Source organism: Protopterus annectens, chromosome 8.part0 (genome assembly GCF_019279795.1).
Source record: "Protopterus annectens isolate FY-2018-M chromosome 8.part0, PAN1.0, whole genome shotgun sequence".
NCBI classification, from domain to species: domain Eukaryota; kingdom Metazoa; phylum Chordata; order Ceratodontiformes; family Protopteridae; genus Protopterus; species Protopterus annectens.
Genome location: NC_056741.1, coordinates 335463351 through 335479523, shown reverse-complemented (window position 1 = coordinate 335479523; position 16173 = coordinate 335463351). Strand labels below are relative to the sequence as shown.

The following is a 16173-nucleotide window of genomic DNA, read 5'->3' as shown; positions in this document are numbered from 1 at the left end:
GTTACCTGTTCAACCACAGCTACCTTAACTTGAAAGTCCTAAAAAATACTGAAAGAGAGGGAGGAGAAAAAAAGTCCTCCTTATATTGCAGGCAGGGACTCCTGGACCAGTAATGAAAAAGGAATGGGGTTGGTAGAGGAAAGAGAATGCTTGGGGGGGGGGGGGGGTCACTGATTTCTCAAGTACAGTTTCAAATGACATTTTTTACTTTAAAGTGTTATTTTATTAAACTCTTGGCAGATGGGACACTAGAGGATGTTTTGTGTTTTCCCTAGACAGCATAGGCCAATAAATATATTTGTTAGCTAGATTTTTTTCTGCCACAGATAAACATGTACAACATGGATTCTGACATCTTCAATGTGCAAAGAATGAGACTAAGCTAGAAGAAAGAAATTAATTCCTAACAGGAAAAGGTTAAAGTCTGAAAATCTGGAAAACATGATGAGAGAGAGAGAAGAGAAAAATAAAAGTAAAAAGGTTTTTACTCATTTTGAAGTGAAGCATCACCTTAAATATACAAAAGCAACCTGGGCCATTTATTTCTTCCTAATTCAAAGTTTGGCAAAGAAGACTGGAAGAGGCTAGGCACCATGATGCATGATGGTAAGGGGGAAGGGTGATCAGTAGTCTGGGAAAGTTTTATTTGCCAGGTGGTTCTGTAGTTAAAGAGTTTAGACCTCTTCTTATATAATTAAAAATACTTCATTACAATGTAAAAGGTAAAAATGAATATTGCTATACTAATAAAAGATGGAAGTTGTATAGTTTGTCAATTTACACTCCATCAAACTGAATTTTTAGCTCATTTCATTAGATGTGCATACTATATCTCTGAATGAAATAGATTGATGAAGTGTAGACTGTTGGTTTGTAACAGTATAAGTAAACTGGCATGCTCCATTCACCTACTTTGCTAAGGGATGCACAAGGTGTGCTTTTGCCAAGGTCAGGAGATAGCAGGATAAGAGAGAGACAGTAGGGAAAGGGTACTTGCCCTTTTCTCCACTATTGTGCCATCTCAGAATGGATACATTTAAAGTTAAAAGGGTATGAGTGTGCAAGGGGCTTGTGTCCCTGCAAAGCATTGTTTTTACTGATTTCTTCCATTTGATGGTGCTCAGTTTTGTGTGCGACTATGTGTGCATGTCAATAAGTCTAATGGATTGCAACCTGATGTACTGAATTACTAATCTAGTGCAAAATAATTCAACATACAACTAAAAAGCCTTAGCTTTGACATTTGCAAGAACAGTAAACATGCTAAAGAAGTTCAAATGTGGACAGTTTATAATGTTATATTGTACATTTAGGAAGATTAATATCAATAAAGACAGGAGAAAAATTAACTGTAAGGAAACTAATACTAGTATATGTCAATAATTAATGCAGCTTTCTCAAGAAAAAAAGTAATTTAACTCAGCTAATAAAAACATCATTTATAAAAGCTTTCTAAAAACTTACATATTATAACTTAGACTCCTTGGGACTAATAAACTATAACAGAGTACTTGCCAGAGAAGAACGATGTAGTATGTAGTGTGCAAGTCCTATATTAAGACTCAGAAGTAAACAGTAGTGTGGTTTATTGACTAAAATCATACTACAGAGTGTCTTCAACAGCTAATACTCCTAATATATACAATACACATAATACACTTTAGAACTATAAAATAGTTCCCGCATTACATGAGCACCTTTGTGAATATGTTCTACTACAGGATGCACAATGGTAACAGATATAGGAGATAGGGAACTGTCACTTACTTCAAAGCAGTACATCGTGGCAGAAAAGTCACAAAGCTGGTCAGTGTATCATCCGTCAATCCAACATTCCAGAGGCTACAATAAATGACAGCATCAATCAATCATTATCTGATAAAATGAAAATGAAAAAAGAATGAATGCAGACCACAAGTCATGGGACAAGCTAAAGTTTAGAGTTTAATAAATCAAACAAAGCCTAGTAGTAATAGTATGATATACATATAGTAGTAATAATCTTGGAATCTGTACAGCACCTAGAAATTGATAGTCTATTGAATGCCTCAGGAACTTGTAGTTTGAAACAGAAGGTATCTCTGGGTGTATCTGTTCATGCCATTTCAATATGGTAAGCAAACATCAAAATGTACTCTCACAATGCTAGGAACAAAAATGTATTCAGTCAAACAAGCTCCCAACAACTTACCCTCAACCTAAACCACTAATTAAGTACCGAAGAACAATTTCCTATTATTCCACTTATGCTGTCGGGTCAGGTGATATTCAGTTAAATCCTGGAGCCACATAACTTTGATTTTTCTACTATGATCACATGCAGCAAAATCAACTAGGTGACTCAGCTGGAAACACGGTTGCAACAAAACAACTTCCCTTTCCAAGTCATCACAGAAACCTAGTTAAATGATGTATCCTACCTGCTCCATCAGTTATGCCCCATCAATTACAGAAAACTATACTTTTTTATAACATAGCAGGATCTAGACCATGAAGTGAATTCCTCCCCTAAGTTACAAGTTTTAATAGTTTATACCCTACACTCATCTCTAATAGTAATGCTCAAAAAGACACAGAGACAAAATGGACAATTATTCAAATTACCATCTTTGGCCACATCAAGATATCAATTGCTACCATTTACATTTCACCACCAGCAACAGCTGCACAGCTGGAGAATGTTTTAGATCAAATCATCACCATCACTATGCTGATTTCTACATGGCTTTTAAAAACAAAGTCCAGAATCTTCTGCTGCATAGGAATCTTAGACAAGTGGTTACTTCAAGGACTAGATTAACTACTTGCACCAATAAGTATACACTTCTGAATATTATTTTTACCAATTTTGCAGATAATTGCAACTCAGTACAGGTCCTCCCAAACTCCCTCATTGATCATCGTTCAGTCCCAGCTACCAGGCAGCTTAGGACAACTAAGCTAACACCTAGCTACGTAAATACTACACAAGTCTCAGAAAGCTCTAAGAAAGCTCTGTTGCAAGAACTAAGTAGAACTGATTGAAACCCATTCCATTCTTTTGTCTTCCCTGAGAAGGCATAATCTGTATTCATTAGTTTGCTGACTCCCATATAAAATGCACTAACAGCAAGAAGGCTAAAAGCTAAAAAGGTCCCCATCTCACTCCTCATAGTTTTCAGCCATTACAAAGCAGAGATAAAACTTGGAAAGATGGAAACAAGACCCCAATAATTTAAACAAGTACCAAAACTACTTGACCCTTAGAAAATCTACAAAAATTAACACTAATGCTGCTAAATCAAGATATTTCAGAAAACTGCAAAAATTCCAAAATGTATAATCCAAAACAATTCTGAAACAGTGTTAAAAAATCTGGAACTAATATCTTTAACATTTCCTCCCTAACCCAATTCAAATGCAACTTGGACAATTGGATGGGAAACCAGAAATTCATCCCTGGTTTGGTATCTGTGTCACTAACGGACAGAGATAACATGTAAATGGTTCATCTCCCAGGCACATGCTCACACTTATCAAGGGTATCAGAACTTGTCAGAGATTTGGGATGCATGGCTAAGCTTAAAAAGGCCTTTGTGGTCATTAACCTAGTCAACACCTATGAACCTATTAGGAGGAACACACAACATACTCCCTCAGACCATCCTAGAAATAAATCGCAATAAAAGTAATCCACCACAGCACACTCAAATGCCGTTCATCCAAGTTAACATGCCCATAGCCCATAGTGTATAGAAAAGACACTACTATAAAAAATATGTTGGAGAACACAAAGGAACTTTATTCTGGAACAAAAGGTATGTTTAAATGTGGTTTTTGTTTACAATGTCAGTTTATTATAGAAGGAAACGAAATAAATATCCCAAATTTTGGTAAATTTAAACACAATAAGAAGTTTCATGCAGTAGTATATATTGGTACTTGCACTCAGTGCCCCTGTTTCTATATTGGCAAGACTATCAATGCCCTTAGGAGTAGAATATATCAACATACCTACGACATTAAAAACCAGAAAATAAAAAATGTGTTAGCTGTTCATGTTAAAAACAATGACGGTCATTCCTTTAAGTTTTCAGTACTTGAACAAGTGACTTTGGGGGATAGGGGTGGACCCCTTAATGACTATCTGAAATCTAGGGAGCTTAGATGGCAATTAAGAACAAATGCAACACATTATCCAGGTTTGAATAGTAATGTATCTGTTAGTTCTATTCTTAGATTAAAGACAGAGGGTTATATATTATAGTAAATTTTTCTGATTTATTATTGTCTCTACATATGTATGTTTAAAGGATTTATTGAACTTTTTAAGGTTTTTAACATATTATAGTACATAAGGGGTTAATTAATTATGATGTCATTAATTAATTATGGTATTTTGGAGGGCTGTGTGGGTATTTATTGAGTCAGTGTTTGTGCAACTGTGATTCTGAAGAAGTTTTTTATTAAAAAACGAAAGCGCTTAATTCATTTTTGGTGTGGACCTGTGTCGTTTCTTCTTGGAGGTTTTTCAGTTATTTGTTTGCCCTTTTGTGAAACAAGTTTGTAACAGTATGAGGGAGTAAGACGTGTTTCCATTATAGTTTTAATCCGATCTGGAACCTGGTCTTCCACATGTCTCTCCCATTTTAACCTTTTAAACACATTCACCACTCCAAAACAGTCAGATTTTAAACTTATCTCCTGCTGATACTACTCTTTTACTTTAACCAGGGCCGGCCTTAGCCGAAATGGCGCCCTAGGGGAAGTAGTGCTCTGGCAACCCTTAAGCCCCACCCATACCATACTCATAAAGCACCCCTTTTTGAGCCACATCCACAAGTAGCTCACTCCCCAAGAAAGCCACTGCAGTCATTTCCTTAAATTATTTAAATGCATAGGAAGAAAAAATATACCTTGTAATGTAGTTAAACTGCAACTACCTTTGTGTATCTATTTTCTACTTTAAATACCAGAGCCAGATCATGGTCAAATAGGGCCCTAGGCAGGTAATAGACCAGCCCACCCCCAAGACCAACCTCTCTGCAGTAACCCCCATACCCCCCCCCAGCAGCAGCCCCCTCCTCAGCCATTCCCCTGTTCCATTATTTGGCTATTTCTCACCAGTTACCATACACACTGTTCATAGGTTCATAGATTAGTACTAGGCTAACTGCCCTTGGGGGCCATTTTAAGCCTAGCCAATTTTATATTATTTATTTTACATTTGTTAACCGGGATGGTCCGACTGGACACAGGTCCATTTTCAGTGGAGGCCCCGTGGAGAAAAGTTCCACAGTAAGTAAAGTTTTACACACTATGTTAAAATACAGTATGCAGAGAATTTTCAAAGAATATGTTAAAATACAGTATACAGCAGAAGACATAACAAGACCTATATATACAGGAAAATAGTTACACATGGTTAATAACTGAATAAGTATACAAATTCAGTCAGCATTAGGAGAAGACCTAGACTGTAATATATATTACAGTAGGCATATTAGAAAGTGAGGTATATAAGTGGAATAATTTGAGGACTTATGTAATACATGGGCATAGCTACTTATTCTTTAAGTGTGTTCTAAGTGAGTTTTTAAATGAGAAGAGGTAGGGGCAGACATCAGAGCAGGAGTGAGATTATTCCAGGTTCTAGCTATGGAGTGGGAGAACAGTGCTTTTCTTGCAGTACTGTTGGCCTTAGAGATACAGAGGAGGGGTTTGTCAGAAGATCGGAGAGGACAATTTGTATTATCGTGGGTGAGAAGTTGGCCTAGTGCAGGTTTTTTTTCTGGTTGTGTTACCGCATTGAAGGTAATGACTAATTAGTGATAGGTTAGTAACTGGGGCAGTTCTAGGCATTGTAGTTCCCTTACAGCCTGGCAATGGTGGGTTCTAAAGGTGGAGCTGTTTGCAAACTTGGCAATTTTATTATAACATGATTCGAGTCTGGCAAGGTCAAGTTTTCTAAGCTGGGTAAGAACTGGAGCAGCATACATTACGGTAGACAACAGGTGAGTTTGCCCCACGTAAGAATCAAATCCTGCACCTTGTATCTGGAAGGTAAGCACCTTAACCCTTATACCAACTTCAAATCTATCAGTGTGCATACTGTTCTCTTATTTGCTTCTACAATTATTACAGATACTGAAATAAAACAGCACAAACACAGGCAGCCATTTGCTAAACAAACAATACAGTCTTGCAATGAAAACAGACTTAGCATGAGCAGTAAACTTCTCTGTCCTTGAAACCCACATTCATTGAAATGGTGAACTCAGATTCATTGAAATGGCATGAAGACCCACATTCATAGAAAATGCATCTGGTCAGTGGTCTAATATAAACTAATTTTTATATTGATGTATTTATATTGATATATTTATGTTTCTGCATCTGGAACTGGCATGTCCTTCTCCACATTTCTTCTTAGGATGCTCTTATAGCTTAGAATGTTTTCCTTGCTAATTTAGCAAGACTATTTTTTTTTTATTCAAAATATCTGACTTTGTGTTTCTTCTGCTAGAGAAGACCACAATTTTGAACATTCTGGTGCCACCAGTAGCCCTTTTCAAACACTATGTGCTTGTTTTGTTGGGAATTATAGTTTGATTTTTTAAGCCTCTGTTTTCCTCCACCTTCCAAGACAAATCTAAGGAATCAAATGTTTATAGTACTTGTCATTTTGTATTCTTCAGTCTTTCATTACATCTTTTAGATTGCCTTCCTGACTAGCTTCATATCTACTAAACATGTATATGATACTGCCATATAATTTTAGGCATTATAAAATCAATCTTTGGCACCAGTTGCCTCTCATGCAGTTTTTCAAAACTAGTCTACACTAGAGGCGATCTCTGCTTAACATACAAGGCCATGTCAAACCCAGAGCTGTTGGACATGCTACACTTAAAGAAATACCAATCCCTCAGAGCTACACGCTCCAGGGATCTAAACCTTGTCATCACAATAAACAAAACATGCTGGAGGGATAGGTTCCTGACCCAGAGACTCCCCAGACTCTGGAATAGATTGTCCATACATGTCAAGCAGAGTGCCTCTTTGGACCTCTTCAAGAGGAACCTTGACGATTGGATGGGAGAAAGGAAATTCACCCCAGGGATCACATCAGTCGCCCTGCTAGACAGGGGTCCAGGAAAGTAAATAATGTGGGAAGAAATAGCCAGGGAATTGTTATGGCTAGGCTTGTATAGGCCCTAGGGCTGATAGCCTAGTACCAACCTATGAACCTATGATCCAATCTGCAATCAAAACTGAGTGTGAAAAGCAGGTAGTTTGGCAGAATTCCATTTCCTCTGTGATGCAGTGATCTCAAAGTTGATTACACTTATAATGTGGATACTAATGATGGATTTCCTCACATGGAAAGTGTGGGGAGCTTTGCTCACTCAAAAATCAGATTTTGAATTCTAGAAACATTTTGAGTCTGATCTTAAATGGAATTTGAAAAACTCTCTCTATGATCATGATAGGAAACCCACAGTGGTAGTATACATTGGTACTGATGGACAGTTTTTTCGCTGGGAATGAGTGTGAAAATGCACTCACTGCTGGAGAAATTCTCCTTTCAGCAAGAAAATGTACTTGGATCTATTAAAGAGGTTTATGGAGTGAAGCTCACTGCATTGAGTAGATAGGTTTTTATATTTGTTGTGATGATTTATGTTCACTTCCATATGAAATTTGAAAAAAACTGTGTTTTGCGATTGTGGCAGGGACTCTATGTACTACTTGAGGTGCAAGCCTCGACTACATCATTTATGATAGTTTTAATGCAAGGAAAACAATTTTTTTCTCTTGCTTTAACTGTTTGGGGGAGGAGTATGCATCAGGGGCACATATGTGAATTCTGATTTCCCTGAAGGAGACCAGGGGAATAACCACATGGTGCCTCTTGTGGGTGGGCAGAGATATCCTGCTGAACCCCTTGCAGAAGTGAGGGGGCTACAGTGCTGAGGCCCACTGCATGAAGGACCCATGGGTTGCCACTGCAGTGGGTTCGGGGCGGGAGAAGGGCTTAAAGAAATCCCAAACCAATATTTGATGGCTGCTTTAATGATGGCTCTTCCTGGTCAATTCTTGACACTGTTGATGGGGAAACCAATATGCAGAATGGCCAAGGGAGGCTGATGATTAGCAGGCAGTGGGGGTATAGTGGAGCAAAAACAAAAATACGTATGTGTTTATGTACTATGGCTCATTTTTCTAAAGTCCTTGCTATATATTATTCCTTTCAGGATGAATGTCTTTCTTCTAAGATATTTATTTTAAAAATGTAATATGCATAGGTTTTATGGTAGGAAGCATCTAACTCACCACCTTTATTTTAGGCAACATTGACACCACCTGACCCTTTGTTTTATTTACATACTTATTTATTTACATTTGTCTAGTGGACTGGCCTAGAGACTAACCAACATACCGTGTTATCACTAAAAGAGGAAATTTTAGTACTACAGAAGGAGGTGACTACACACAATGTATTTAAAATGAACACGGGACTATACAAGAGTATATTCCCGCATATTGAACAGCACAAATCCAATATCAAAAAGAGAAAGGAGAAAAAAATTGAAGCATGACCAGGAGGAATATGAGTAGAAAGGGGCTTACCCACTGCTGATAGCAAACATACGTCAAAGGGTATAATTTGTGGAAACGGATGAAGTGGTGATTAAACCACTACCTACTGAGGGTGAAGAAGAAAGGGAGGTGTTTAGAGAGCCAGGGGACAGTACAGGACAGGATTTTCAATCTCTACCAAGGCGGTCGGCAAGATTGAAGAACAAAGACGGTTCCTGGACACCCAGGAGTAAGGGGCAACATCACAGGAGGTATCGAGGACAGCAAGGGGGTCAAACCAGGAGGAATGGGAGACAACCACCATACCACCAGTGGTAAGGCAATTTGATAAAGACTTGCAAAGCCCTGTTTGTACGAATACTGACTGTTTTGCCACTGAACTTTTAGTAAGGAATTTAAACAGCTATGTTCACTTTAATAGTGATGTAGAAGTTGTGGAAAACAATGAATGTGATTTGAGTCTGTTTGCAAATGATCCGTATAACAATGTGTTCTTAAAAATGAAAGTAACATGTTGGAAATGATTGGAAGTGATTTGTACAACACTACTTTTCTGAATAATGACTGTTTAAATGATGATGTTCTAAACGATAATTTGCAAATTAATGTGTATTTGAACAACAAAAGTGTGGCTAAAGATAAAAACAGTATTTTACTTGAATACAAAGGGCTTAAAATATATAACTGTAGTGAGGTAGTTTTGGAAGACTGTCACGGGGAGTTGTTTTCAAAAGGATTTACCTTCATCCATAAAAAACAAAACACCGTAAACACCATTTTGGATTTGAAGTTATTTGCAAGGACCGTTAATTTAGAATTGTTATTAGATAAAGGGAAAGGGAATGAAGGTAATAAGGACTCCTTGGTAAGAAAAAGTACTTATAACCCCCTATTACTACCACCAGTAGCTTTATTTGAAAAGTTGAACAAAATTGAGTTTAGAAGTTTACAGGATAATAGCTTTAATCAGATGTGTAATAATTTGACCAAAGAGGAATACAAGGTATTAATGGAGTTAACAAGGAATAATGACGTAAGAATTATGAAATCGGACAAAACAAAGTGGGGTTGTCATCATGGGTCAACACGATTACACAGTTAGAATGTTGAAGTTTTTGAATGACGGCACGTATTTTACCACAGCTTCCTTAAATAAGATAAATATATTTAATAGGGGCCCCTTCACATGATCGACTTTTCACAAAGTTGACTTTCATATGGCTAAGAGCATATTATCGACTTTTGAAAAGCCGACCATGGGGAACCGCTATCTCCATACAGTGTGGAATGGGAACATTTCCCTATTCTGTACTGTAGTGCGATCTCGGAGTTGGTATATTTAAGTTACGGGGGGTGCAGGGGTGCTTGCCCCCTGCTAACAGTTTTAAGGTAAGTGTTCGTTGTGTTTTTTGTGTTTATTTTACATGGTCGGCTTTCTGAAAGTCGATAATATGGTCTCAGCCATATGAAGTCGATTTTGTGAAAAGTCGACCATGTAAAGTAGACCCTTTTAATAGTAGGCTTGACATGATGCTGGAAGAGATTTTCCAGGAATTTACCTTCAGTGAGGAAGAGATAAAGTACTTGAAAGTGGTAAACCCCTTGATTCCATCTTTCTTCTGGATACCAGAAATTCATAAATCTTTAGAAAACCCACCAATGAAGCCCATAGTAGCGGGAAGAGCAAGTAAAACAGAACCCCTGGCAAAAATGGTGGATTTTTCATTTAAAGGGATTCTTTGAAGGAAAAGACCATGTGCTAAAGGACTCATTGCATTTACTTAAATGCCTAGCAAAGAGTGAGTTTAAGGAGGATATTATTTCCCTGAGTACTGATGTTAAGGATTTGTTTTTGACCATTCCCCATGAGGAAGGGATGGAGATGTTTCAAGAAGCCCTTAAGGAAGGTACTAGGTTTTCTGGTGACACCATATATGTACTGGCTACACTCATGGAGCTGGTGTTAAAAAAACAACTTTGTATGGTTCCAGAGGGAGTACTTTAAACAGACTTGTGGTGTAGCAGTGAGTGCAGTGGCTGCTTCAATGTTTGCTAACATAATATTATGGCTATGGGAGACTAAATTTGTCTTGAGCCCCAGGTTTAGGAGGAATATTTTTAAATATTTCAGATTCTTGGATGATATCCTGGTTTTGTGGGAAGGTAGGATGAATGAGATAGAAGAATTTTTGGAGTACATCAACGCGACCACCAATTTTCTTACATTTACCAGTAGTGTGGAGAGTGAGGCAGTGAATTATTTGGATATCCACATTTACAAATATAGGAATGAAGGTTGTTATGAATCATCCATTTATAGGAAACCTACCTACTCTAATATTTTTTTGCATTTTGGAAGTGACAACGCCTTTTGGCAAAAAAGGAATTTGGTCAAAGGACAAATGATTAGACTATCTAGGTTAATAACTGAAGAGCAGAAGTTTAAGGATGAGTTGAAAATTTTAAAAGAGATGTTTAAGTCAAGAGGTTATCTCACAGATTTGTTAGAAGGACAGGAACATTATGTTGTCAGTAAAAGGATGGATATATATCCCCCTTTACTGAGAAACCCAGAAAGTATGATAGGTGAAAATAGAACAAAATATGAATCTGCTTGTTGTGTTGTGACATATGACCAGTATTTCCCAGAAGTTTGAAAAATAGTAGAGAAGATCTGGAAGTGTATCTTCAGAGCATTTGGGTTGATTGAAAAACTGGGTCATAGTCCACAAATAGTATGTAGAAGGGGGCCAAATATTAAAAACATGTTTGAAAGAAACAAAACTAAAGACAGGATACCCATGGGAAAGATGAATAAGTGTAATGGATGCAGGGAATGTAGATACATCTATGAAACAAAAAACATGGTTATTGAAGGGTACAGAAGAGTTATATCAACACAATGAAACTACAACTGTAATACTAGAGGAGTTATATATCTGGCCCTATGTCAGACATGTTCCGCCTTTTATACAGGAAAAATGGAAAGCCAGTTGAAAAAGAGGACTTACCAGCATATCTATGCAATAAGGGAACATGATAGGACAAATGTCCTGTTTAGATACAGCATGGATTGTAAAGATTTTAAAAAGTTTGTTTTCTGTGTTTTGGAAAAAGTGAAGAGACAGGAGAGAGGGGGTAACTCGTCAAATTATTTAGAATACAGGGAGACATACTGGCAAGTTTTGTTAAATGCCACGAGTTTCCCTAGTATCAATGATAGAATATCTATCAGTAGTTTATTGAATTTAAGAGCAGAAGTAGTTTAAAATAGAAACGAGCAACGGGGTGGTTAATGGTGTAGGATTAATGGTGGGAATTAGTGAGAATAAAATAGTTGTTTCTTACTTTGGTTAAAGCATAAAAAAAGAAGTTATGTACTCACCATAACGTTCCATCTCAGTAGGTAACTTCATTTGTCAGCAACCTGTGGGTATCGGATCTGACCCCGGATCCAAGCCGGCAGCTTTCCAAGCTAAAGATCCAAGCTCTCAGCTCCTCCCCCTTACCCACAATACCCTGCTACCTCCCTTCAGTCCTCAGTTCGAGTTTGCCAATTTATCCACCAAAAACAGTCAAACATACTCGAAAGAGAAACACTAACCTGATGCGTGACAGAAGGAAAACATTCCGTCATGAATATGACCACGAAACAGGTTAGGGGAAAGGAGAGGGGGTGGGGTTCTGACAAATGAAGTTACCTACTCAGATGGAACATTATGGTGAGTACATAACTTCTTTATCTGAAGTAGTTAACTTCATTTGATCAGCAACCTGTAGGACAGAGTCCCCAGCTACCAAAAACCTGTGAGGTCCTCAAGGAAGGATATATCGGAGCACTGCGGAGCCAAAGGCTGCCCTACCTCTGGATATCAGATCCAGTTTATAATGAGAAATGAAGGTATGAGAAGAGGCCCAAGTAGCCACTGAACAGATGTCATCTAAGGGAACACTTGACCAAAATGCTGCAGAGGTAGCCATAGAACGGGTAGAGTGAGCATGAACCCCAAAGGGTTCTGGCTGACCGGAAGCTGTATATGCATGTAAGATGCAGTGGGATATCCATCTAGCTAAGGTAACTTTTGTAATAGGCTTGCCTAAGGACGGCTTAGCGAAAGACATGAAAAGCTGCTCCGATTTGCGAGAAGCAGCTGTCCTGTGCAAGTAAAATCGCAATTGTTTATGCACATAAAACATGTGCAGTCTGTATTCCCCTTTGTTCTGAAAGTTGGGGAAGAAAACAGGCAAATTGATGGTTTGATTGATATTGGTCTCGGAGGCTACCTTAGGCAAGAATGAAGGATTAGTCCTGAGAGATACTCTGTCCTTATGGAAGACCAGGTACGGGGGCTTAAAGTTCAGATACCCTTCTAGCCGAAGTAATTGCAATCAGGAAGGCAGTTTTCCAAGATAAGAATTTTAAATCAATGGAAGCTGCAGGTTCAAAGGGTGGATCAGTTAATGCCTGAAGAACTAAGGTTAAGTCCCATGGGGGAACCGCATTCTTGACCGGAGGTCTTAACAGAAAGGTGCCTTTCAAAAAGGTCTTGCATATCTTAGCGGAAGCTAAGGGACCAAGGTTGTCCCCGATGTGGAATTGAGAAATAGCAGCCATCTGAACCTTGACAGTAGAAGCACTGGCCCCTTGGTGGAAAATGTGGGACAGAAATTCAAGAACTGTTGGAATGGGAGCCGTAAAAGGGTCCAAATCCCTATGTTTGGCCCAGATGAAAAAACGCTTCCATTTACTCTTGTAGATCTTCCTGGTATAAGGTTTATGTGCCGCTACCAGAATAGATTTTACAGAAGACGAGATACCGGGAGCCCTAGCCACTAGTGGAACTGGATCAACCAAGCCATGAGCTTGAGGTCATCCAGGTTTGGAGTCTGCAATCCTGAAGGATGAGAGATCAGATCCGGAATAGGATCTAAGATCCAAGGAGGAGTTATGATGTGAGACGGATCTGGCGAGGCCAGAATGGGGCTATGAGGATTATCTTGCTCCTCAACCGATGAGCTTTCTGCAGAAATGTTGTCATTAGCAGAAGAGGAAGATAAGCATAAAGAAGACCGGGCGGCCAAGCATGAACCAGAGCATCTCTGGGACTCTCCCCCGGTGGGGGAATTAGAGCGAAAAATTTTGCTGCATTTTGCGTTTGAAGGAGATGTGAAGAGATCGTAGCAAGGCTGACCCCATCTGAGGAAGATCTGTTTCACTACTAAGGGGTTTAGAAACCACTCGTAAGGTGTGAGGATAGAACGACTCAGCTTGTCCGCTAGAATGTTGGACAGACCCGGAATGTGCGTTGCTATCAGAAAGCGGTTGGTGGAAATCACCCATTCCCAAATTCTCATTGCCTCTCGACAAAGAGGATAAGACCTGGTTCCTCCCTGTTTGTTGATGTACCAGACTACCGCCATGTTGTCTGTCTGAATTGCAATAGTCCCCGGAGGAAGAAGGTCTTGAAGGGCTTGCAACGCTAAAAGCACTGCCCTCATCTCCAGAACATTGATATGCAGAATGGTCTCTACAGGGGTCCACGTGCCTTGGACGGTTCTGCCCATGCAATACCCCCCCCCCCACCCGAGGTGAGAAGCGTCCATGGTCAGCGTGGTTTGGGGTTGAGGCATCACAAACGGTCTCCCTTCCTGAAGCTCTCAGGAATGGAGCCACCAAAGAAGGGAGTTCCTGCAAACCCTGCTTAGGGGAATCGGTGAATCCAATGGGTGAAGGAGGAGGGATCATTGGACCTGAAGGGTCCACTGAAGGACTCTCATGTGCAACCGAGCAAGAGGTGAAAGGCTGATGGCTGCCGCCATGGATCCTAGGGCTCTCAGGACTAATTCTGTGGGTGGGGCTGGGGACTGTAGAAGCGCTATTACATGGAGTGACAAGGTGCGTAACCTGTCCGCTGTCAGAAAGGCCTTGGACTGAAGCGTGTTTATCCTGGCCCCTATGAAATCCAGAACTTGAACAGGATGAAGAGATGACTTCCTGAAATTTATGGTAATGCCTAGATGATGGGCCAAGAGTAAAGAATAATCCCTGGCAGAACAGAGTAGATGCCTGGTGGGGGTGGTGAGGAGCCAGTCGTCTAGGAACGGAAAGACCTGAATTCCCTGAAGTCTCAGGTGGGCTGCCACAACTGCCATGACCTTGGTGAACACCCTGGGGGCTGTGGTGAGGCCGAACGGAAGAACCCTGAACTGATAATGACTGGCCCCTAGCCGAAACCTTCTGGATCGTCTGTCCATGAGAATGTGGTAGTATGCATCCTTGAGGTCTATGGAGCACATCCAGTCATTCTCTAGCAGAAAGGGGAGAATAGATTGAAGAGTGACCATCCAGAATTTCTCTTTGGCAATGAACAGGTTCAAAGTTGACAGGTCAAGAATTGGCCTTAAGTCCCCCGTCTTTTTTGGCACCGAAAAGAACCTGGAGTAATTGCCCAACTCGGACTGCTCTGGGGGGACGTGCTGGAGGGCCCTTTTTTCTAGTAACTTCTTTATTTCTGAAGCCGCCGCCTCCCTCTGATTGGGTGGGACATCGGGGAGGTGCTTCATTAGCGGGGGAAGATTCAGGAAGGGGATAGAGTAACGTCTGGATATTATTCGGAGCACCCAGCAATCTGTAGTAATGGACTCCCAACTTGCTAGATGCTCCGAAAAATGCCCCCTGACTGCCTCCAGAGAGGGAGAGTCGGGCAATCTCTCGGGGCTGCTGCGTGGGTCAGTCGGAAAAGGGTTCTCTCGACCTGAAATTCTTTGTCCCCCCCCTCTGCCTCTGGGCCGGCGTCCACCTTGTCCTCCTCTGCCTCTGAAGGACGAAGGGTCCGGAGCGGGACGGGACTGCTGAGACTTCCGGAACCACATCTTCTTTTGTCCTCTCTGGTTCCTTGAGAAGGACCTTTGAGGAGCAGAGAAGCGGATTCCGACGGCAGACAGTGTCTTCCCGTCTTTCTTGCTCTGGAGTAGAGTGTCGCGGACGGTTTTGCCGAATAGTGTAGAACCGTCAAAGGGAGTGCTTGCGAAGGACGCCCTGAAGGGTTCCACAAAGTTGCAAAGATGGAGCCAAGTGTGGCGCTGCAAGGCGACCCCTGATCTGCTGGCTCTAGCCGCCCCCTCCGTGGCATGGGAGAGAAGCCACAGAGAAGTGTTAGATATTGACTTTAGAGTGGCCATGCGAGCCGAGAAGGTCCGTTTGTCCTTGGCCGCCATGGACTCTGGGGGAGACCCAGCGTACTCTTTTATCAGATCTCACTGAAGCCTAATGACGTGTGCCAGATAATTCAGCGCCTTTATAGAAAAGGTGGCTGAAGCAAACATCCACTTTCTAATATGGTCCATCATCCGAGACTCCTTATCAGAAGGATGGACCGAGGAACTTTCTTGTGCCAGTTCCTTCTTGGTGGCAGCTGCCACCACCATGGCATCTACCGGGGAACCTTTATTCCACGCCGGCTTGTCAGAAGGGGGACTAAGAATTTTATCCGGTCTCCTAGGGATTGGCTCCACAGTGTCCGGCTCCTTCCAAGCCCTGGTAGTAATCAAGTCTACCAGGGGGTCGGCCGGGGGGGGGCACCCAAGAGG

General features: G+C 40.6%; 1 protein-coding gene across 4 annotated transcripts in view; it reads right to left on the bottom strand.

Moving 5' to 3' along the window:
* Positions 1-16173, bottom strand: part of LRRC71 (leucine rich repeat containing 71) — a 2015367-nt gene that overhangs the window by 832136 nt on the left and 1167058 nt on the right. For all 4 annotated transcript variants that reach the window (XM_044079834.1, XM_044079832.1, XM_044079831.1 and 1 more), the window contains exon 6: positions 1768-1842. In XM_044079834.1, coding sequence (XP_043935769.1) covers positions 1768-1842 — 75 coding nt within the window. The remainder of the gene's footprint in view (positions 1-1767; positions 1843-16173) is intronic.